This window comes from Colletotrichum jinshuiense, chromosome 7 (genome assembly GCF_051148585.1).
Source record: "Colletotrichum jinshuiense chromosome 7, complete sequence".
Lineage (NCBI taxonomy): Eukaryota > Fungi > Ascomycota > Sordariomycetes > Glomerellales > Glomerellaceae > Colletotrichum > Colletotrichum jinshuiense.
This window is the reverse complement of record NC_139314.1, coordinates 2,808,930-2,831,745: the sequence shown is the minus strand read 5'-3', so window position 1 is coordinate 2,831,745 and position 22,816 is coordinate 2,808,930. Positions and strand designations below refer to the sequence as shown.

At 54.9% G+C, this 22,816-nt stretch overlaps 8 protein-coding genes across 8 annotated transcripts; 5 read left to right on the top strand and 3 right to left on the bottom strand.

Annotated features, from left to right (window-relative positions):
• Positions 1-2,285: 2,285 nt before the first annotated feature.
• On the top strand, positions 2,286-5,705 carry EsH8_VII_000744 (DUF1708 domain-containing protein; the record flags this gene model as incomplete). The annotated part of the gene is made up of 6 exons (XM_083270877.1): positions 2,286-2,478; positions 2,571-2,716; positions 2,771-2,864; positions 2,929-3,157; positions 3,204-5,536; positions 5,590-5,705. 6 exons carry the CDS (start codon positions 2,286-2,288, stop codon positions 5,703-5,705), a joined length of 3,111 nt encoding a protein of 1,036 aa, XP_083128434.1.
• A 783-nt stretch (positions 5,706-6,488) lies between these two features.
• On the bottom strand, positions 6,489-9,228 carry EsH8_VII_000743 (ubiquitin ligase complex subunit HRD3; the record flags this gene model as incomplete). The annotated part of the gene is made up of 4 exons (XM_083270876.1): positions 6,489-6,901; positions 6,971-8,938; positions 8,990-9,142; positions 9,201-9,228. 4 exons carry the CDS (start codon positions 9,226-9,228, stop codon positions 6,489-6,491), a joined length of 2,562 nt encoding a protein of 853 aa, XP_083128433.1.
• Positions 9,229-9,790: 562 nt separating this feature from the next.
• EsH8_VII_000742 (WD40-repeat-containing domain protein) lies at positions 9,791-10,976 on the top strand (the record flags this gene model as incomplete). The annotated part of the gene is made up of 4 exons (XM_083270875.1): positions 9,791-10,094; positions 10,165-10,255; positions 10,317-10,721; positions 10,784-10,976. The coding sequence occupies 4 exons, from the start codon at positions 9,791-9,793 to the stop codon at positions 10,974-10,976; spliced, it is 993 nt and encodes a 330-aa protein (XP_083128432.1).
• A 122-nt stretch (positions 10,977-11,098) lies between these two features.
• On the bottom strand, positions 11,099-11,972 carry EsH8_VII_000741 (FRG1-like family-domain-containing protein; the record flags this gene model as incomplete). The annotated part of the gene is made up of 2 exons (XM_083270874.1): positions 11,099-11,531; positions 11,590-11,972. The coding sequence occupies 2 exons, from the start codon at positions 11,970-11,972 to the stop codon at positions 11,099-11,101; spliced, it is 816 nt and encodes a 271-aa protein (XP_083128431.1).
• Positions 11,973-12,282: 310 nt separating this feature from the next.
• EsH8_VII_000740 (uncharacterized protein) lies at positions 12,283-13,552 on the top strand (the record flags this gene model as incomplete). The annotated part of the gene is made up of 4 exons (XM_083270873.1): positions 12,283-12,334; positions 12,395-12,547; positions 12,599-12,955; positions 13,152-13,552. 4 exons carry the CDS (start codon positions 12,283-12,285, stop codon positions 13,550-13,552), a joined length of 963 nt encoding a protein of 320 aa, XP_083128430.1.
• Positions 13,553-14,264: 712 nt separating this feature from the next.
• On the top strand, positions 14,265-14,933 carry EsH8_VII_000739 (thioredoxin-like protein; the record flags this gene model as incomplete). The annotated part of the gene is made up of 1 exon (XM_083270872.1): positions 14,265-14,933. One exon carries the CDS (start codon positions 14,265-14,267, stop codon positions 14,931-14,933), a length of 669 nt encoding a protein of 222 aa, XP_083128429.1.
• Positions 14,934-15,367: 434 nt separating this feature from the next.
• On the top strand, positions 15,368-16,491 carry EsH8_VII_000738 (uncharacterized protein; the record flags this gene model as incomplete). The annotated part of the gene is made up of 3 exons (XM_083270871.1): positions 15,368-15,581; positions 15,706-15,867; positions 16,040-16,491. 3 exons carry the CDS (start codon positions 15,368-15,370, stop codon positions 16,489-16,491), a joined length of 828 nt encoding a protein of 275 aa, XP_083128428.1.
• Positions 16,492-19,383: 2,892 nt separating this feature from the next.
• On the bottom strand, positions 19,384-22,478 carry EsH8_VII_000737 (uncharacterized protein; the record flags this gene model as incomplete). Its single annotated transcript, XM_083270870.1, has 8 exons — positions 19,384-19,696; positions 19,749-20,236; positions 20,295-20,851; positions 20,903-21,184; positions 21,235-21,582; positions 21,643-22,194; positions 22,255-22,299; positions 22,376-22,478. 8 exons carry the CDS (start codon positions 22,476-22,478, stop codon positions 19,384-19,386), a joined length of 2,688 nt encoding a protein of 895 aa, XP_083128427.1.
• Positions 22,479-22,816: the final 338 nt, after the last annotated feature.

The window sequence follows — 22,816 nt, the reverse complement described above, 5'->3', positions numbered from 1 at the left end:
AGGAATACCGAAAACGGAAAAGTGCGAAGCGAAGTGACACTGTGCAGGACATTCTTAACTGGCTACCCAGCGACAACGAGGGATGCAGGCAATGAAAAGAGGACGGCACTGCTGCGTGATGATGTGTACGATGCATGGCAGATGGCGCAAGAGCAGAGAGCAAAGAGCATCCTCCAGGCCGGGCTGCCCCCACTGAATACAGCGCCAAGTGGGCGAGGTGAGGTAATGGCCCCGGAGAGAAGGAGCGATGACAGAAAACAATGCTGGGAGGGCCTTACGGGGAAGCAGGCGGGAGCGGGCCAGCAAGGTGCACCGCACCTTTTGCCCAGCAGATGTGGATTCTCTGGCTCTAACCGCCCGGCATCTCTCGCCCCAAGCAGCAGATAATTACACTTAAAGAGAGCAGGCGCGCAGGGCGGACGGAGCTAACGGATACCGGGGCTCAATTAAGGTGCGGACGACAGATGGGGATCCCACGCTTGGCCATACCAAGCAACAAGCAACAGAGACAACATGTCTCAGGCCATCCATGGAGTCGACCAGGCATGGCCGACTATATCTCACGACGCAGGATGTCCCTGTGCATGGAGATGGAGGCCTTGGGTCCCGGGGAGCTGGATGTGATCACCTCGAGAGAAATATGGATTCGGCAAAACACTCTGACAGCATGTGCCTGCCGCGTCCACAGAAATGCCACTCTCGTCCGGCACGTAGGAAGCAGCCTCTCTCCGCTCCCGTCCCATCTGCTTCGGAAGCTGATACCGACACCGAGGCTGCTACATCGTCGTCTTCCGTCTGAGGTTCTTCTTCTTCTTCTTCTTCTTCTTCTTCTTGTTTTAGTCCCAGCAGTGGCGGCAGCAGGCATTGCCTAAGGTACTCTGCGTTGTCTGGGCTTCGATGCATGGAAGTCGGCCCTGTGTATTATTGCATCGTCTTGACTGTCTTCGTCTAGTGTTTTCTTGTCTTCGCCTTTCTTCATTCCCAACGCCCCCCTCCTTCCCCTTCCCTCCTTCTTCCTCTCATCCTTCTCATCGTCGTCATCGTCTGTCTAAGCCTTTGTGAGGCGTCCGGGCGCCGCAAAGCTGCCACCATCCCCCCCGAACGCTACTAGTATTGCCGCCTGAGATCCGGGTCCTCAGCCCCCCACCGCAATATCTTGGCCCGGTTGTCAACCAACAGCAACCAGACTCAATCGACAAACGGGCTGGCGCTACAGTGTGCCCAAGGCGGCGAGTCGGCAAGACAGTGTGGCCTGTGGCACTGGACCAGGGTCTCCGTTCCAGTGGTTTAATTTCATTTCAGGGTCTGTCTGCCCCTCCCACACCTTCCACTCTCCTTCGTGGTGCCTGATCCTCAGGTGCCACTAGCATCACCCGAAAACCCGCACACGGTCGACAAGTCAAACAACGGGCCAGCGAATTTGCGAGCCTACCAGACGCCGCAACAAGCCTCCAAGTCGCTGCCCACGGACCGAGAGAGCCACCCCTAACGCGCTGCATTACCGCTATTCCCCATCGGGGCTGTTGCATCAGGGTCGCTCTCAGGTATCTGACTGCGGTGACTGTCACACAAAAGGTACTTGTGACCGGAAAACCCAGACAGGGGATGCAATCAAAAACAGAAGAAAATAAGAAAGGTAAGAAAAGAAAAAATTAAAAAATTAAAAAAATGCCAAAAATCAAAGACAAGCACCGGCAGAGAAGCCAAGCCTGCAGGGGTGTCCCCCTCCAATATTCCCATTTCCCTCTTCTCCAATTAATAGCCCGCCGCTGTTCATTCGCCCCTGAAAGCAGAAGAGGACTGAAGCTACCTGACCTCCTTCTTTCGGTTCTTGCCCAAGAAGACCATCACCACATCCGTCCTTTCTCCCCCTCGCTTCCCTTCCCTTGCTGGAGATTGTCCTTCGTTTCGTTGATCCCCATCTTTCTTTCCCGATACCCTCAGCTCTTGTTCCCCGCTACCGCAATTTCCTAGTGGAATTCTTCGCGTACGGGACCGTTCCAACGACGACGTATTATTGACTTGCCTCAAACGCGCAGTCTCCCGTTGACCACACTTTCCCCTATCGCGACTCTTCGCGACGCCCCCGCCAATTCCCAACCGACGAGCCCGCAATTCCGAACCTTGACTTTCCTCGTCTCAGACCGGTTATACGACCTGCCATCCAACTCTCGCCGAGGAACTCGCGACATCCCATTTCTCCTTCTCCCGCTCTTCGAATGCATCGCGTCTTTCCCCGCCTCGACCAGCAATCGCCCAGATAAAGGCGATCCTTCACTGACAACATGCCTGGTCTCTTCTCCCGTTTGAAGAGCAAGGATAGTTCGCAAAAAAGGTCCAAGAAGGGTTTGAAATTTGACGCTGCCGACCAGCTGCCCTCAAAGCCAAAATGGGACGACGCTTACACGAGGAAGACGGTCGACCCCGAGGAGATTCAGGACTTGATCAGACGTTGCACCACAGAGCTCAAGGCGCGAGGTATGTCACTTAGCGTTCTTTTTGCGACTCTTCACGCCTCAGTCTAAACGATCCGTTGCGCTCGTGAACACTAACATCTTGCCTCTGCATAGCCCTTGACCATCCCTTCCTCCTGCTGCCATTCCGGCCAACCTCGGACCCTAGTGCTGTCCGTACCTTTATCCGACACTTCTTCGATGGCAACCAACCCCTGCGCGGCGAGTTCTTGTCGCAAGAGCTGCGCATGACTGAGCCTATGGTGGGTGACCTACTTCAAGATAAACTCATCAAGCAGACGCTAACATATTGCAAGGTCATTGCTGGTGTAGTAAAATGGTGTTGGAGTCGACTTCAAGGTGGTGTTGTTGGCTGGGATGCGTACGAACTCTTCAAGGTTGGCGAGCAAGGTATGGTGGACATATGGACTGGTCTCCGCATACTGCGCCGGGTTGTGGCTTACGCGCGTATCAGATTCAAACATGGCGAGAGATTCGTTTAAGACGTTTATCCCTCTCAGTGTCGACAACGGAGCTCGATCGTGCATCATTTTCGATTTCTTCGATCTGCTATCTGCAATCGCCGCCCATAGCAAAATGAACGGTCTAGGCGGGCGCAAGCTCTCTCGGACAGCCGCATGGTGGGCGTTCGAGCAGAAGGACACGGGCAGCGGCTTCGAGGGTGGTTACAAAGCCTGGGCAAGGTAAGTAATATGACACAAGCAAGTGGACAACACTAATTGGTCGCAGTGCCGCCGACGCTACTAGCCATCTGTTCTTCGCGTATCTTCGATCCCTGGCCCCCCAAAAGCAGACCCAAGGCGCAATCTCCCTGCTCCCAAACTCTCTTCAGAAGCTCCTACAGGAAACAGAATACCCCCCTCAGAAACCGTCTTTAATGCAATCGTCCACTTATAGGGTGGTTATGATCGTTGACACCGTATCACCGACTCCCTTCGCACTACTTAGACGGGCCAACCACTTCCAATACCGCGACGAGGATCGAGCACTGCGCGAGTTTTCCGAGTACGAAGATCCTGTAAAGGCCCTAACCGAGGAGTGCCGTCGCGTTCTGAAGGCTATCTCTTCCGCCAACCAGTCTCAGGTTTCCAGCTCAAAGCACTCCACGAGCCTAAGAGATGCGTCGTGGTCACGGTTCGAAGACATCGGCTTCACCAGTGCGCTTGAGGACGAAGAAGACGAGGAAGACGCTGCTGCTCGCAAGCCCCAAGGCTTAAGAAATACCCCTGCGCCCGGTAATGTGGGCCTTGCACGGCCGACTACGCCGTCTTGGGCCGACTTCCTGTCGTCTGGTTTTGTCGACGACAACCCACACAGTCCGAACATGCTGTTGCCTCCCGACAAGGTCCTGCCGCCCATTGAGACAGCCGCACGCCAACGGAGCTCTCAGTCTCATAGCCCGAGATTGGAATCGGACCGTCTGGAGCCTGGTGAGTTGGCGAGCATTGCTCGCTTCGATTTGGACGAGAGTTTCTGGTGGGTCTGGATGAGCAGTCTTGCCCCCGAGGAGACTCCAGAAAGGAAATCTGCCTTTGGCCGCTGTGCTGTCATTGAGACGGCCATCAAGACTGGACGCTGGTTGGTCATGGAGGAGATGGTTGCAGGAGCGGCTCCTGAGCCCCAAGAAGGTGCCTACATTGCCGAAAAGAAGGGCTTTTTCAGCTGGACGCGACGCAACAAGGGCGTCAACCGCAGCAAATCAACTGGAAAGCACGCACTTGAAAAGGGCAACAAAGCCTCCGATGCCAATGTCAGCAAGTCTAGCATTGGACCTGACCAGCAAGCCCGGATTCAGGCTGCCGCTGCACAACTCCAAGCGCGCCAGCAGCAGGAGCAACAGCAAATTCTCCAAACACGGCGAGGCAGAAGGGATGAATCGGCTGGAGAGAAGACAAACAGTGTGTTGACTCTCCAACCTGACATCATGCGTCAGGCATCCCCGGCAATGAAGTGGGCGAACAAATACGACAAGGAGGCAATTCGGGAGGCATATTTGGCAAACAACGCTACTGGCCGTGGCATCGGCGTTTCTACCATGCAAAGGAACGGGACTCAAGGCCAATCGGCCACTGACGAGTACACGAACGGCCACGCCAATGGGGCTGATCTTCGTCCTGATGTCCCAGCTAAGTCGCCATCACTGTTGGCGCAGCCGTCGCCATTGAATCAGAGTCCCACAGGTTTCGCCCGCTCAACATCTCCACTACCGCCCATACCGCGGGACGAGGAGCCTCGGGTCCCATCGGAGAAGGAAATGGAAGCGCCAAGTGGTCTTCACCCGGCTGACCGGTTCGAATCAGACGGTCGCAGTTCACCACTGCCACCGCCAAAGGACTCATACGACCATGGCCGGGAAAACATGTTTTCGCCAGAACCGGATACTAGCCCTAAGGACAAGAAGCAAAAGAAGCTTCATAAAGACAAAAGTGGTGGAGGTGGTCTCCGAAAGCTGTTTGGCCGCAATAAGAACCGGAGCTCAAAGCTGCCAGAGAACGCCGCTGCAGATGTGAACGGTATGCTTCAGCGCGAGACAGCAACTCCCGAGCCGCCAAAGCCTGCTCCTTCTCCCGCCCCCCAGCCCATTGACATTGAGTCCAACCTCCCCACACCAACACCCGCAGAGGCTTACACCACGCCAATGGAGACTCCTCAGCCAGCCCCTGTTGAGACCCAAGCTCACGAGCCGCAGTATGAGCCATCTGTCGATGAATCGATCTCTCGCGTCGATACCGAGGATGCCAACGAGGCTCGGAACGAATTCTCACGCTTCGATCAGGGTCCCTTGCAGGAGCAGCCTGCGTTCATCCCCGATGACGACTCCGAGGATGCCATTCCTCCTCCCATCGCTCGACATGCGAAGACACCCGAACCACCCGCGGAGACCTCGCCCGTCTCACCTATGTCACCCGATGGTGGCCCTCGATCCCCAGTCGCGCAGGACAGGTGGGCCCAGATCCGCAAGAATGCTGCGGAGCGTGCGGCGCAACGCCAGAGTGAGGAGCAAAGCCGTGGAGGATATAGCAAAACCACTGATGGAGACGATGATACTAGTGGAGAGGAGAGTAAGTACCATTGATATTTAAGAAGGCGCAGCTTGAGACCTGACAATGTGTAGCAATCGAATCTCGTGTGGCCCGCATCAAGGCGCGTGTCGCCGAGTTGACGGGTAACATGGAGAACTCTCAAGGACCTCCTTTGACGGGGGCTCGAACCCCTCCCGTTCGCCGCTAGATTGACGAACTAAACTCTGAGCCGCGCGATTTGATTTCCAGTTTATTGCGTTTGTTCGAATCATTTACAACAGCATCATCACCACGACACAAAGCGCCGCCTCTTTCCCGGTCTTTTAATTTTTCGAGATACATGGACGTCTCCGATCACCGGATCCCTGGCCGGATCTAGGCTCTCTCAGTAATTAGCCGCTAATACCTTTCTGCTGCCTTTTCCGTTGCGGGTTGTTACACAGAAGAAGATGATACCACTAGAATAGCAAGCCGGTTACGTACAATGACAATGGCAGTTCATTTTGATATTTCTACTCGAGGCGGCACAAGAACGCAGTAGGACAGTGTTGATTGTGTATATTTGATGAAAAGTCTGACGACGTGACGGTTTCTTTGCTTGACTGAAGACTTCTGGCAGCTGCCTACAAGCAAACCAAGACTTCGCCTACCCCAACTGAAGAAAGCTTGGTCTGCAATGTGTACTGCGCTTGGTTACTTTTTTGACAGAGAGTAAGGCATATGCGCGCCATATGACAAAATGTTGACATCATGTTTGGTTCGATTGGAGATATACGTCCAGGACATTGAGGAACTCTTACGATCTGGACGTCAGTGAAGATGCGAATAAAAAATAAAAAATAAAACATCATGAATTTGTAACAAGCCATACAAGAATCTGTCCCGTTCCCTGGACTTTCCTAAACGCCGGCGCTGAATATGCTTGGTGCCCTTCCCTTCCTCGGCCCCTCCTACCTATCTCTGTCTCATCTGTTATTCATACAGTAACATGTCAATGTCCGATACCTCCAGCGACCCAGTTATTCCACTCCGGGTTGCCGGGTTGCGGGAACAGGCCCTGGTCCTGCTGTTGTGGAACGGGCGCTGCAGGCTGACCCTGCTGCTGCTGCTGCTGCTGCTGCTGCTGCTGCTGTTGCTGACGTCGCTGAGCCTCTTCCTCTTCCTCCCGCCTGTGCTGCTGCTGCCTCTGCTGACGGTAGTAGAGGAGGAGCACCAGGGACAGGGCAAGGAAGACGATGATGAGGCTCTCGGCGATGCCGTCATCCTCCAGCGGGTTGCCATCGGGGCCGGTGCCGCCAATAGTGTCATCGAAGATATCCTCGTAATAGGGATCATCGTAGAACAGCTGGTCGTCCTGCAAGAAGTTGGCGATCCACTCGCTGAGGGACCAGTCCTTCTTCGGTTCTGAAGCAATTGTTCGTCAGCGTCTGGTGTGGTGTCTCAGGGGATATACGAGGGGACAATGGGGCTTACTGGGATCATCCTGAATGGAGTGGATAGGTCCGTGAGTGAAGGTATTCCATGCGCTTCTGAGGCGCAGCTTCAGCAAGCTCAAAGTGACTGGAAGGTATGCCTCCTCGTTCACTTCGAGGGCTTGGTCGTAGTACCTCTTGGCGAGGTGGAAGTCTTGGGTCAGTCCGATGCCGTTCTCATGCATCCAACCCAGATTCCAAAGGGCCTGGGCGCTCTGAGAGTAGTCCGAAGCGCCGGTATAGCATTGGACGGCCTTGTTAACATCTGGCTCGGAACCGATGCCATGAAAGTAGTAGTCGCCCATCTTGACTTGCGAATCAACGTTCGACTGCCTCGACGACCTGGTCCAGTACATGAGAGCAAGCCTGGGGTTGTTCAGCAAGCTAGGACGGGTGTGCCCGAGACCAAGCCAGTCGGCAAATGGCAACCAGTCGGGTAGCGGGAGTCTCGACTGAACTGGGTCAAGAATGAAAGCGACGTTGTTCTGCGCGCGCTCGTAGCCTTGCTCTGCCGCCATGACGTATTCCAGAAAAGCGAGCTCCTCGTCGCCATAGTAATATGCCTGGTTTGCCTCAGCCCATGAAGAAACAAGCGGTTCGGCCTTCTCGGCAACGTTCTTGTAGTATCCCAGGGCCATGGAGCACGTCTTGTCGCGACCGACGCCGTGATATACCATCTCAGCGAGATAGTAGTGAGCCTCGATCTGACCGTATCGTGCAGCAAGCTCGAAGTAGTTGTTAGCAATTCTGACGTCCTCCACTCCGCCTTGGTCTAGGTAAAGGACGCCTAATTCTATCTGGGAAGGTGCGTAGTCCTGTTCTGCTGCAGCCTTGAAGAGGTCGGTGGCCATGGCGATGTTCTTCTGCATTCCGTATCCGTGGAGCATCATGAGACCAAGACCATGTTGCGATTGAGCATCTCCGTGTGAGATACCCCGCTCGAACCATCTCTTCGCTTGATCGAAGCTCTGCTCAATGCCATCGCCCCGGAGATACATGCGACCGATGAACCCAGCCGCTTTGCTCGCCGTCTTTTCGATGCCTTGCTTGTGGTTTTCGATAATGCGGCCATCCTTCTTCCAGTACCGTTTGGCTACAGTGAAAAAGTACTTGCGGGCAAGGTCCAAGTCTCGGTCCAGTCCTCTTTGCCCCTCATAATAGATCCGTCCCAAGTTGTAGGACGCCTTCGCGTCACCCTTTTGCGACATGAGGTCGAGGTATTCAATGACGTCGTCGATGGCGGCATTGGCGTCGGAGTTGGGGCTCACTTTGATGGCATTCATACCGGCGCTGGAAGCGCTAGCACCTTCACCGTACACCCCGCCAAGCTCATCAGCAATACGGTATGACTCGACCACCCAGGCCATGCCCCCGGGAGGACCTGATCGGTACCATTCCATTGCCTTGTCCGCTACTCTCTTGTAGTACTTGCTTGCAGCATCGCAGCTCTTCGGTGTCGCGATGCCGCTGTGGTGTCGGTATCCAACCGCCATCTCGGCGCGCGTATCGCCCTGGATCGCTGCGAACGTATAATAGAGCAGCGCTTTTGCCTGATCAGGCGCAACGACATTACCTATTCCAGTCGCATAGTAGAGTCCGATCATGTACTGCGCCGTCCGATTTCCGTGGAGACTCGCGAGGGTCTGGTAGTGGTTGAAAGCGACCTTTAGGTCCCTCGGATATGTGTAATTGCCGTAGAAGTTCATGTCGGCAAGAAGGTAGAGTGCATCGGTGTTATTTTGCAGGGCAGATTTCTCCAGCAGCTTGACAGCCTCTAATAGCGGTCCGCTGACCTTCGCCTCCTGCGCTGGGGTGCTGCCGGGGACTGGAGCAGCCTTGAGGCTAGGCACGACCTTCAGAGCATATCGAAGTGCGGTCCAAACGATTGTGTAGTGACGTTCGCGTCTCGGATAGGTTCGGGGTGAGAGCTTCACCAACTGCTCGATGGCGAGATCAACCAAATCTGCTCCTGCTTGACGTTAGTTCTGAGATAGCTCTCCCCACTATCGTGTCAACATACCAGGCTGTCTTGGAGGTGGTGTGTGATGTTCTGGAGCAATGTCCGTTTGAATCTTTGCATGTATCCCTTCGCTGTCCTCACTGTCCCCCTTGTATTCATTCTCTAATACCTTTTGCGCCTCGGAACAGAGCACCGCGGCTGCCTGCAACAGCACTGTCCAAGGGTCCGTCAGCTTCGGGGCATTATGCAGGCGCTGGACGATAGAACTTACGGACTAGCCAAAGAAATGAGCGTCTCATTTTGGACGGATATTATGTGACAAAGTCGATTGCCAAGGTCCGCGACATGTTATTTCGCGGGTACAGTGGTGGGCGAAAGTTGGTTGGTGGTGCCAACAGCTGCGTTGCTTGATGCTTTCAGAACAGCTGTCCTGGCTCTAAGGTCCACGTAGATGTAATTGGGAGCTCCGGCCGACCAGGGGTTGTCCACTCTTCAAAGCGTGATTGGACAAGGTGTTGAAGAAAGGGTAATATCGCTATAAAAGGGATAGAATGTTGGGACACTGGCAACATTGCATAAACCGGGGTTCATACGAAATAGCTCGTTCATCTTCATTTTCCTTCGCCGACGTTGGCTCCAGTTCCGGTTAACTTCTTGTGCCTATTCAGGTTCGAGTATTAAACTTGTTGGTAGTATACTTGACTGCTCATCAGGTACCAGAATTTGTAAGGTTGCAAGAGCAGGGTACCGTCTGCGTATCATTTCAGCCTTACCTACAAGTTCCGCTCAGTGAGTCTTTACAACTCATATTTTCTTGTCTGAGGCCCATGCTCACAATAGCCTAGACCCCCGGCCGTCGACATGTACAACCTCTCTTGCATAGATGGCCATCACTTCTCGGGCCCGCAAGATGTCTATGTTCTTGACATTCAGAGACTTACTGCTGGCCTAGCCGCTATCTCCTCTGATCAAAAACTTAGTCTCTTCAACCCTGCACGGTTGGGCCAGGGCCCTGTCAAGTCCTTTCCGACTAGCCATGGCAACCTCACATGCCTCAAGACCTTTGACTGGCAGAACTCGATCGTCTGCACGGCAGGCGAGAACGGAGAGGTCTCGGTCTGGGATATGAGAGAGTCGTCGAAGCCTCAGGTCGCCCACTTCGGAGGTTGGTTCCTGCATCGGACACAAACGGGCTGCTTTGAACTCGCCACTAACACGCTAAACAGCCAGCCAAGCTCCCATTCTCTCTCTGGCCTGTGACTCAAGAAGCAACACAATAGCAGTCGGCACAGAGCTACAGAATCATTCCGCATCTGTTTTACTTTGGTAAGTTGACCCCTCGCACCCTAGCTCTCACCCAGGCACACAAACCCCTGACACACTGCAGGGACATTAGAGCCGGCCCCATGCAAAGACTTCAATACGATGAAGTCCACAGCGACGATGTGACGGAACTCCGATTTCACCCATCGGAGCCGCATGTCCTCCTTTCAGGTTCGACCGATGGCCTTGTCAACGTCTACGACACGCGCATCTCCGACGAGGACGACGTCGTCATCCAGACGCTTAACCAGGGCTCCGTCCACCATGCCTCTTTCCTGAGCGACACTGAGATATACGTGCTTACTCACGACGAAAAGCTCGCTGTCTACAGCGTTGCTGAGGACTGCCGCACAGGCGCTGCCCTCGTCGACTTTGGCGACGCAAGAGAAACTCTCGGATGCCAGTACATTGCCAATGTGACAACTAAAGTTGACGGCAGCGGCGCCATCGTCGGTGCTGGATCCCAAGAGTGAGTTGACTTCCGCTTTTCCTCCCGTGATATCCCGAATCACAGCTAATCAAATCGTTCAGTCGCCAGGTCTTTGAGTTGGTGCACCTATCGCGGACCACTGAAGGCGGGTGGGGCTTCGACAGGGCTAACAGTGTCGGCCTGCCGGGTGGTCATGGCGAAGAGATCATTCGGTCGTTTTGCTTCTATGACGATGAGCAGGTCGTCTTCACAGCGGGAGAAGACGGTAACATCAAGGCCTGGAGACCAAGCTAGTGACGACAATGAAAGAAAAAAAAGGTCTAAACGAACAATGCATTCTTTTTGTCTTGCATTTGTGCCTATCGCCTGGGTATCATCTCTTTCATCCCACCAAGTTGGTCCAACTACCCAATGCATTAGCCATACTTGTCGTGCTTCCCCTTGACCTTGAGCGTCAGCAGCTGTTCGTGATAATCACCCTCCCTTCTCGCCCTCTTCAGCCTCTTCACCTCGTCGTCCTCCAGCCTGCGGCCCACGGCCTCCTCAAGCTCCTTACGGCTAATCTTTTCCTTCGCCTTTTCCTCCTTGCTCGCCTTGAGCCGCGGCTTGAAGCGCGCCTGCATCCTGATCCGCCATGTGGTGTTGAATGTGATAGACTCTTCATCACCCCTGACATCCGACGTCGTGACATTGGGTTTCGGCGGCTTGATCGTTAGGAATGTGTCGCGCAGCGTCTGGATCTGGAACGTGCCGGGGGTATCAGCCGTGGCGATAATGTTGAATGATTCAAGCGGCGACACGGCCGCCGACGTCGCAGACAGCACGCCATTCTTGTCGCATGCAAGGTATCTGCAGCACGTTAGAGTTGGTGTCCCATTGGCGGCAGAGTCGCGTCCACAACACCTACTTTCCGTGATGCCCTTTGAACCTGAACTGCTCCGTCCCCGATATCCTGTTTGCAACCCACACCTGCCGCACGTCGTGCGGCTCTGCAGTCGCCGGGTTCCCGTCGACAATATTCTCGATCCCTACAGTAAAGACCTTGCCAATGGCATCGCACGCCAGCGCTGCAGGTGGCTCCGTAGGTAGGACAAACATGATGGGCCCGATGACGTCCGTTACGGCATCGGCAGCCACCCAGCTGTCGTCGTCCCCCGGATCCTCATCCACCACGGTGCCGCTGGCGCGGACAACCTCGCCGCTCGGTGCATCACGGTCTTGGGCTTCAACCTCTGTACGCTTTCTCTTCTTGGGTTTCTTGTCGCCCTTGAACGATAGGGGCTTGACCATCGTATGTAATTCGTCTGATTCGATCGGGCTCGATGAGGAAGGTGAGTGTGTTGTTGCGGTTTTCGGCGATGTCCGGCGATGTCCGGTCCAGAATGTTGGAGCTTCGAGAGATAAACTGGCAATTGAAGCTCCAATCTGGGGCGCGAAGGGTAGGGGTTTGTTTGCTTATGTAATTGAGCAACTGTGCCCCTCCCCCACCTTCACACAGATGGTCACAGGGGATCTAGTCGATACGCCCACGATCTGATTGACTTCTCTTACATTTCATTCGTTCTTGAGGAATAAGGGTTTTTCGACTCATATAATCACCATGGCTCAGATCGCACAACCAGTCGTTGTGTCACTCAACGATCTCAAACAAGGTGAGTGCAGCGATGCCATATCCTAGGGCGGCGGCTTACATGTGACAATCGTGCCTAAAGGCAACATCCCCTTCGAGACTCTTAAGGAGGCGTTTGGTCCCGACTCTCTAGGAATTTTAGTCGTCAAGGATGTGCCGCCTGAGTTTACTCATTTGAGACACCAGACACTGTCTTACGCCTCTTACTTGGGCAACCTGCCCGAGCCAGAGTTGAGTATGAAGATCACGACCGCTCTGCCGAGGACTCTCACTTACCTATGGATAGCAAAGCTCGAAAATGAGAAGGCCAAATACCTAACAGGCTGGTCGCTGGGCAAGGAGACTCTCAAGAGCGGCCAAGTGGACACGTTCAAGGGTTCTTACTATGCCAACTGCGCGTTTTATGTCGACGCAACGCTCGACTGTGCCAAGCCTACTGCCGAGTTCAACGAGGACAACTTCCCCGAGTACCTCTCGCCCAATGTGTGGCCGGCGCAGGATATTCTTCCGGGATTTAAGCCCAGCCTCGAGAGTTTATGCCGTGTCATCATCAACACCGCCGTCCTCGTGGCCCGCGCATGCGATAGATACGCTGAATCCGAAATTCAGGGATACCCCAATGGGTACCTGGAACATGTAGTCAGTACGTCCAACACGACCAAGGCACGCCTGCTGCACTACTACCCGCAGACGCAAGAAGCACTCTCCAAGATCGGCGCTGCCGACGATGACTGGTAATCCCCTCCCTCAACAAGAAAAAACACTGGAAAGACGAAAGCTAACACAACGTTGGTGTGCTACACATGTGGACCATGGATGCCTTACCGGTTTGACGTCAGCCATGTTTATTGATGAGAAAGAGACATCAGCCACGGTGCCAGAGATCACGAACGACAAGTCAGCAAGCCTACCGCCACTAGCCGAGCTCTCGGCGTCGCCCGACCCGGCGGCGGGCCTGTATATCCACTCGCGAACGGGGGAGACTGTGCAAGTCAAGATCCCACGCGACTGCATCGCGTTCCAGACGGGGGAGGCGCTGGAACGCATTACAGGCGGCAAGTTCAAGGCGGTACCACATTTTGTGAGAGGTGTCAGGGCGGCGGTGAGCGACGGTCGGGTTGCGCGCAACACGTTGGCTGTCTTTACCCAGCCCAACCTCGGCGAAGAAGTTGATATTGAGCAGCACATAACGTTTGGCGAGTTCGCGCGGGGCATCGTGGCCAAGAACACGGTTTCGTGAAAGTGTTGAAAGGAAAGAGAAGTGGTGAGGAGGTCGGCTTGTTGGTTGCTCCGATAAATTGGTTGTAAATCAAGTGAAGCCGCCTTCGAGGGGGGGTTGATTTGTCAAAAAGCCATGGTCGGAGCCACTCGGTGGGGACACCAATAAGAAAGCCAGTAAGGGCGGCCAGTTAGTCCCGTGGTTCCCGGTACTTGATTGACGAGCAACCAGACAATGAGTAATGCCCCGAAAAGAAGCTCAGAACCGTGTCAATTCCAAATATTGCTGATGGTCCTGGCCAAGGCCGCCGGGTAGCGCATGGCGATGGTCGAATTGCGTGATGCCAATGGCAAGCTTTTGGTGCTCAGTCAGCAAACAGTCGTGATCGGTTTACATCATGATTCGCAAAGTCTCGGCCCAGCAGCCATTGCTGCAAGGGCTCTGTCAAATGGAAAGCTACCCCGCCCCCGCCTGCCCCAATCGCGGCCTTTCGTCATTGCCTTGTGCTGTAATACCACCGCCAGCTCTGCATGACAAGTGAAGCTCCATGAAGCTCCCCTCGCACGCCATATTAAACCTGAGTCGGCGCCCAGTCGTCAGCTTGTCAACGATTCCGCCCTTTTCACCTTCAAACCTAAAAGTTACAAGTCGAGTCACTTCGTCAGCAGCCTACCTATTGCGCCGCGAGCTGAGCACCACTCACCCGTCCCTCTTTCGCAAAACACCGACCGCCATGGCCGTCCCGCCTAAATTCGCAGCCCACAAGCTGACGTTCGCGCCGCCCAAGGCCCTCGCCGATGGCCAAACCCCAGGCGGCGTCCCCTCGCAACCCCACACAATCGAGTTCTACCTCGACTACGTGTGCCCCTTCTCCGCCAAGCAGTTCAACACCTTCTATAACTCCGTCGTGCCCGCCATCCGCTCAAACCCGGCCTGGGCCTCCAACGTCGAGGTCATCTTCCGCCAGCAGGTCCAGCCGTGGCACCCCTCCAGCACGCTCGTGCACGAGTCCGCCATCGCCGTGATCAAGGTCGCGCCCGAGAAGTTCTGGGTGTACAGCGACGCGCTGTTCAAGGCGCAAAAGGAGTACTTTGACGCCAACGTCGTCCACGAGCCGCGCAACGACACCTACAAGCGCCTCGCGAAGCTCGCGGGTTCTGTCGGGGTGGACGAGAAGAAGGTGCTGGACTTATTGGTGGTGTCGGACAAGCCGACCGAGGACGGCGCGCTGAATGTCGGCAACGGGGTCACCAACGACCTCAAGGTGCTCGTCAAACTTGCGCGGTTGACTGGCGTGCACGTCAGCCCGACGGTCTTGTTCGACGGCTACCCTGTCAATGAGATTAGCTCCAGTTGGACGCTTGAACAGTGGAAGGAGTGGCTTCAGAAGAACATTGTCTGACTTGAAGGCCAGCGGGTAGCAAGCCGAGAGCATCGACTCTGAATAGACGTTGGCGCATTGGCCAACTGCACTGGTCGGGCGGCCTTGAGGCGGACTTTGGCATTAGCGGTCTTCAGTCCAGTTATGTTAATTAATAAATTGAGTCTCAAAGTGTCGGCTACTTGACGAATAAAACAAAATAAAAGTAAATGACCGTTGCCATTCTATCCTGTTGCGAAGAAGCATTCCCGAGAGGTATTGCAAAGGAGAGTTACAAATTGTATATTGGCGTGATGGAAGGAGGCCGGATAATTGAATCGCGTCGCGTAAAAAAAAAAACCTACTGGTAGGGTGCAGTGACCTCATCTGGCGCAGCGTCTCATCTCATCAATCCCTCCCTCCAACCCATTCAGAGCCAACTCTCACGCTTCCTCACCCCCCGGGTTGTTCTCACAATGTCCCTCCTACGCCTCCTCAGCCGGTCCACTCCGCAAAGAGCCCAAATCCTCACCTCTCTAAGGCCATGCACGCTAAGACCAGTTCTCCGAAAATCTCTTCAGCAGCAGCAATGTAGCGTGAGACGGCCCTTCGCCTCCGCCCCGGGCAGCCGCCCCCGGACAGCACCAAATCCCGCCGGCGCCGGAGGTTCTGCCCGGACCGGAGACAACCGTAAGCCTCTCATCCCATCCGTGCCGCGTGCCGCGTGCCGCCGGGCCTGCCTTCTCCCTGGGCTGAGCTTGAGATGGACCGGAGTCGAGTGAACGCAAGCTAATCACGGCCCCCCCTTTCACAGAGCTGCCAGAGAGACTGCTCATCCATCACGCCGGCACGGGCCGTATCGCCTTCCTGGCCTTTTGGAAGATCACCACCGTTTTCTCGTGCGCCTTCTTCTGCCTGGTCGCCGCGCCGAGCTACCTTCGCGCCGAGGACAAGACGGTCACACAGGCTGCGGGCTGTAAGTATACCCCTATCTGTCCATCCATCCATCTGTCCTCTCATCCCCAACCCAACCCAAATCTTACCTTCGCCCTCTCCATCCTCACCTCTCATACGTTAAACTTCCTGCCCACCTCACTAACATATTTCGCCCTCGCAACCTACCTCAATCCTCACTGACGACCCCCTAGTGGCCGCCTGCGGCATCATCCCCCTCCTCTTCGTGGCCTACACCTCGGCGCCCTTTGTGACGTACATCTACCTCCGCCTGCCCCCCTATGCCCGCCAATCCCGCGCCCTCCTGGAACGCTACGTTCGCACCCTCCCTCCCACCGCCCAGCTCGAGATCGGCACAATGGGCCTCGCGACCCGGCCCCGGGCGACCCTCGTCTCGGCTGCCGACCTCCGTCCCGTGCCCGCCTCGGCGGGAAACCTGGCGACCCGCTTCGGCATCGTCACCCACGCCCGCGACGTCTCGGCGCTCATGGCGAAGCGGTCGTGGCACCACTACCGTCCCGTGGGCCAGTTCGGCATCCGTGAGGAGGTCGGCGGGAGCGGCACCCGCGGCAAGGGCGCCAGTGGCGGTGTCAAGGATGGCTGGGTTTGGAACATCGTCCGCGAGTCGTTGGGTAAGCGCAAGTGAGAGGTCCTTCATGGGGGGCAAATGGCAGCTGTACGATTCAGGAAGAGAGGGGAGAGCAAAAGACGTGTACGTGTACGTGTACGTGTACGTGTTCCCTGCGTTGTTCCCAGGGGGGGAGTTCGAGAGCAAGAAGGAGGGGGGGGCGTGTAGAACAGCAGTCTGCGGCTGGTCGGGATGCCCATTGTGCGCGGCAATGCCCGGCGTAAACTATTTTGAGGGAAGGAGAGAGACTGCTCTTTTCTCTCGGTGTATACTATCAAAATCGATACCCCCCTGCACAACCAACCAAACAAAACAATGAAGCGCTAGTCATTCAAAAGTTGCCACGGTCCATTGTATACGGACGAGCCGTCAACCTCGGGAGCTATTTTGGCAATTGTGGCTACACAAACTTATAGTTCATACTACGGTGCAGAAGGCGACGGCCGGGGTACACCATGTCCTGGGGCGCCATCTCCATCGATACTGTGTTAAATCGACCTGGCTTGCGTGCCTCAATTAGCTTGCCCCGGTCAGCGCCAAAGCCCCATCACAGCCGCTACCGCTACATGCTTGGCACGCCCCCCACCCCCCTTCCCTCTCTCGGCCACCTCCGTCGCCGTCGCCGCCGTCGCCGCCGCGGCGGCGTTCAGACCTCACACCGTACCGGACTTGGAGAACCCCCGAGATCGTCCCATCTCACCTAGCCCTCTCGCCCAACTCAGAAAGCACCGACGCCGTGTGCCGAAACCAGACGGACGTGCATCTCCTCAAACCCCTTCCAACCCGGCGCGCGGTCAGAGGTTTGGGGGGGAAAGGGTATGTGCGGGGTAAAGGCAGGAAGCACGTAAGTGGAAGGGTGTGTCATGAAACACCGTTGGTCCCCCGCGTGCATACTCCCAAATATTCGGTCACGCCGAACTCCTTCCCTGAGCAGGGAAACCCGTTTGTCTCCAAAAGGGGGGGAAAAAAAGGATTCCAAAAAGGGGGGTGGGAGGTGGAGGGAGGGGGGGATGCGATGAAAAGAGAAACCTTGTGACAGACAGAACACTTGTATCCCACCCCCTCATCGTTGCATGCCACGCTTTCTTTGCGCACTCACTCTATACGCGGTGCAGGGACACGGTCTGAGGTTGTAGCGGAGGATGCCCGTTTACCACCCGATATGACATGCCATACCAAACTCTAAAGTCACCTCCCAACACGTTCACTGGCCCATCTTTTGTCACGTACATGCTGTGCCCTGCTTACTGTAAAGTAATTACTTGCAGCTCCAACAACCTCAACACCACACCACCTTGAACATATCCTTCTCCCCTGGTCCTGGCGGCGAAACACATCGCACAGATATCCATAATTGCCATGCTATTCTCGCCATCGCGCAATCCCGATCCGGCCATCCACGGCCTCCCAGATGAACAAACTTGGACTGTCCTCGACCCATGTAATTTTTAATCCCGCCACACGGAAGGCAAGGTCAAGGCCACGGGCAGTGGCAACCGCAAAAGAAGAAAAAAGGAAAGAAAAAAATAGCGCCTCCTGTTGCGGCGACAATGACACGCGCTCACACAATTAAGGGTCTCCCGGCCCTACGTACTGTGAGGATCCCCAATTCGTATCACCTCCACATATCCACAGGGCAACACCACTCAGCTATGGGAAATCCCGACATCCGACTCCCGGCTTCCGCGCCGCACCCTTGCATATCCGCCGCCCACGGCGTTTCCACGGCGCGGTGCCGACAGGTCGTTAGCAACATGTACCAGCAACAAGCGAGCAACAGGCGCTGCCAGTCATCACTGACGTATCGCTTAGTGCCTCTGTACATCATGAGGCCCACCGTCACTTTCCCCGCCGCCGCGAAACAAAGTTTGCCTTCCGTGACCAGAGGGGCAGAAAAGCGCTTGTGCAGTGTCCGCGCCAAAGTTGAGACCGTCGGCTCATGCATAGTGTAGTTTCCTGGTCCAGGAGTGCGGCTGAATGAACCCTGGAACATGCCGACCATCAGACGCCGCAACCAATCAGCTTGTTCATGTGGCAGTTTTTGCGCCCGCTTTTGGGACTTCCCGATTGAAACTCTCGACAGCCCTCACCCCAAACCCTCACGGCCTGCTCTGTTTTTTGTTGTCGAGCAAAAGAGTAGCAGCTAACACCCCGCCTGACGAGTTGCCGTTCGGGCACGACTCCTTGCATTCACATGGATTACATGGGTCACGTTGGTCACTTGATCGACGCTAATAGATAGAACTGTATGCGTGCACAAGGTGGTATCATATCCGTATTGTTAGGTCCAGTCGTGGAAAACGAAATCTCTCCTCTTACAGATGCTTTTTTTGCGTCTTCCATTGGTGACCCAGTGAGCAAACAAAGACTCCTCGTTCGTGATGCCAAGGTGCGCGCTGTCCATACGCCGAGCCAGATTGAGCCGCGTCTTTGGCTCTGTTGAGAGGAAACAAGCCAAGCATAGTAATACAGTCCTGAATATAGGCCAGGACACCGCCTCGCCTGGCTTTTCCCTCCATGCACCGCCCGAAAAAAACGCCTCTCGAAAGCCCCCTTTCCGATTGGCGCAGCTCTTCCTCTGTAGAACATGAGTGACGCCGGCGCCCAACATAGATCTCCAAATGTGTTTTTCCCCCCCTCATTTCCATCGTAATCGTATATATATATTCGTCGCGAAGTAACCCGTGTTCGAGGTGGACAAAGACCGTGAAACCCAAACTGCCGAGATATGTACGTGTACATTGCTGTGGCGGGTGCGCCCCATATCGCAAAGGCCGCCCCGTCAACCCGCAAATAGAATTCCTGTGTAAACCGGTAGATCGCCATCGCTATATCAGAAATGGTAACGCTGGGTAAATGTTGTCGCCGACAAGAGTGTTAGGAATTTCGCAAAGTCAGTTCATGAACAGCTCATCGCCGTTTCATCATGGGACCGCTGCTGCCGTCGTAATCCCAGGTCCGCTTGAGACCGCCCTCGTAGACACTAGCCACGGACTCCTGCCACATGGCCGGTGAGACAAAGGTCTGCACTGGGGCAGCGGAGTACTGCTGCGCCAGTTGCTGAGAAGCTACTGGTAGAGTAGCATTGACAGCCTGGATGTCTTGAAGAGACGGGGTTTCCGGTGCACCTGAAGACGGAGAAACACTAAGCGAATTGGACTGGGGAGGCAGCGTCGAAGGCTGTGGTTGGACCTGAGGCGTACCAAAAGACGTGTTCCATTGCCTGATAGGTTGTTAACTGGTGTTCTCTTTGGGGACATGTACTGAAAACTTACTCAAAAATACGCGCCGGATTCCAAGTCGGCGCGTCTGCTAGTGGCATTGATTGTGGCATTCCCGGCGCTTGGGAACCTTGGTTGGCCATCATGACGAGCGACTGTATAGCAGGCGAGTCACTCTTGGTATCCAAAGCCCCGGCAGAAATAGGAGGTGTGATAGGGTGGCTGGTATAACTGACTTGGGAGTGCTGAAGGTTTTGGGTATCCAGCTGGTGATCCAAAGAGGTGGTTCGAGCCATACCCGGCCTATAGCCCCGGGGGGGGCTGGAATGGTTGGATGATTGGGGACTGCCATAAGGGAAGCTGGGCTTGAGCGCAAAGGGTTTCCTGACATCAGCAGAAAAGGCCTCGCGCACCGCGTCGACTTGTTTCTGAAGATCCGCCATGGGCCAGACCGACATGACCTTCTCAAGGACCCGCATGTGCCGTATGAAGTATTCGCGCGCGTCAGTATTCAGGTCCGGATCAGGCGAAACAACGGCCACCTATAACATTACAATGTTAGACAGCCTCTCCCGGCAGAAAATGTAGATGATAACGCACCAGGTGAAGAACAATGCAGCAGAGTCCACAATAGACGGTAAAGCTAAACCCACGTAGCATGCATTGCAAACCAGGAAACCCGAAAGAATTCAATACCGCTTCCTGGAGTCGGCAAAGAGCCTTGGCAGAGGAGTAGCAAATCATCATGTGCTGCTTCCATTTCCCATCAACTTGGGTCTCAAGAGAGTTCAGCTGAGGTCGATGAAGCAGAATCAATGTCAGGTAATAGTAGGAGTGCAAGTTTCCGATGTAGGGCGACGACAGCCATGGGGGCGACCCATCCGGAGGGAATGTAACCGACAAGTCCGCCGGAAGATCGCTCAACCAAGAGCTCAGGGCCGGGTTAAGCTGCACAAATTCGGGGTCAACGCCCCAGTCCTTTGTCTTCTTCTTCTTGAGACGGCCGTAGACGGTGTTCATGCGGCTGACATTGCGAACGACTCGTGCAAAGTAGGTAAAGTTCCGGGTAGTGTGGTACTCGGAATCATCACCACCAGGGATAGGACGCGGAACGCTGAAATCGATGGAGTCAAGCTCGACCGCAAGATCGGTTCGCCCTGCAACGGTTAGTAAGTCCGGGATGCAATGTGGAGGTTCTAGAAGCCCACCTTGAGGAGATCCAATCATGGTCTCGCAGACAAAGATAGTCTGCCAGATTCTACTTTTCATTTGGCATTCCGTTGGAGAGGAGCCGCATGGCCGTCCTGCTTGGTGGTCTGAATGGTGTTCATCAAGGCCAAGATCCTTGCCCATTTGTACGCATTGGACAATAGTCATCCATGATCTGTAGTAGTAGCCGCGTTTCGGCGCAGCTTCTCTGGCTTTCAAGATGAGCAGTAGGGCCTGGAGAGTGCTGAGTCTCGGTACGTCCATGAAGGAGTCGGCATGCTCTGGAACACGTCAGTATGTTTCAAGAGCACAAGAAAGTATGGCCACATACTTGTTGCCAACGCAAGCCATTGCTGGCCTTGAGCAGGATCGTCGGCAAGTCTACCTCCCATAGCAAAGATGGCTTCGAGAATGAGAGGCGACACTGATTCTCTGTTGGTGTTCCATTGGTGATAGAACATGGCCTTGCTGAGAACGGGAATATAGGGATGCACGTGGCTGAAAAACAGATCGAAATAGTGCACAATGGTTTCGTCATCCGGCATCAGCTCAGGCGGTATGCGTATCTTCAGGCCGGGTCCAGAGATCATGGGTGGAAGGGCGGTCTTGAAATCCTCGGCATCTTCCACAGCCGGCTCCTCTTCATGTATGAACGAGGCTTTGTTCCTTAGATATGGCGCTAAAACAGCTCCTGTCAGTTACCATGGCTCGTTTGATTGATTTGGAAGTGATGTCGTACCTGTACCAGCCTCATTCACCTTCAAGGAACCCAGAAGGTCGGCTAGATCCGCTTGCTGGTAGGAGCCGTCTTGAGAGTAGGTGTCGGGGGGGGAATCTGGACGCGAGCTCTGTTGAAGAGGAGGTGTCGGGAATACGTTCTGGCCGGCGTATTGCTGGTCCATCATCGATACGGAGGGCGGGACCGTGGTGTAATGAAGGTTATGTTGGTTTGACTGCTGATCTGAATAATGCACAGGTGGGAAGACATTAGGATCCGAATATGCGCCTTGGGCAGCATACATGGAAGGATTGGGCTTTTGGCCTCCAGTCATCATAGACTGCTGCTGCATGGGAGCTTGCTGGCGGAAGCTGTCTTGAAGTTGAGAGGATGCGGCGGCGAAGTCGTCCCTACCGGGTTCATAGCCCGCGCCGTCGGAAGTGCCATCGTACTGGCCATTGGGACGAACACAATGAAGCTTGAGTCTGATACATGCCGAACATGGCCAAGTATTCGTTGTGGCCGCATCGCACTTGATCTTTCTTCTTCTGCATCCCTCACAAGCCCTCATCACTAAGTCCCATCACGTTAGGTGAGCTGCATCGACCAAAGCGCGAAAGTGTGGAAGCATACCCTTTAATCGTTTATGGCGATTGTGTTCATCCACGAAAACATAGTCTACAGACACAAGTGGTTGGTTAGACAAGACGACATGGGCGGCCTCATGCGGAGGCGGTGGAGGTAGACGGCGCACTCTTTTGGGTTTCCCTCTGAGGGAACTGCTGGGGAGCGAAGGAAAAGCTACCCATCTGGGAGCTTTGAGGCAAGATGCGCCTCACGGACGGGTCGTTGGACATGTCGATTTCGGTCGTTGCAAGTCGGGTTGCTGATAGCGGTGAGGTTGAAGACGTAGCCTCGGACGAAGAGCGGAGACAAAGAAGCGGTTACATTCAAGCCAGTTGCTGTGTACTGGGCATGCGTAGCTGGCGGCGACCGTCCCGTCCTGGCCGCACACTCGACGGCTCTCTCACTTTCTCTCTCTCTCACTCTATGTGAGTCTTTTAGTCTCGAAACCGTCGGTGACTAGACAGAAGTGTCAAGTTGAAGAGTGTTGCAGAGGGGAGGAAGTTGTAGGAAAAGAAAGCACCAAAGGAGAGTTGTGTCTCGAATTTCTCTCTGGGAGCGCGCTGGCTAG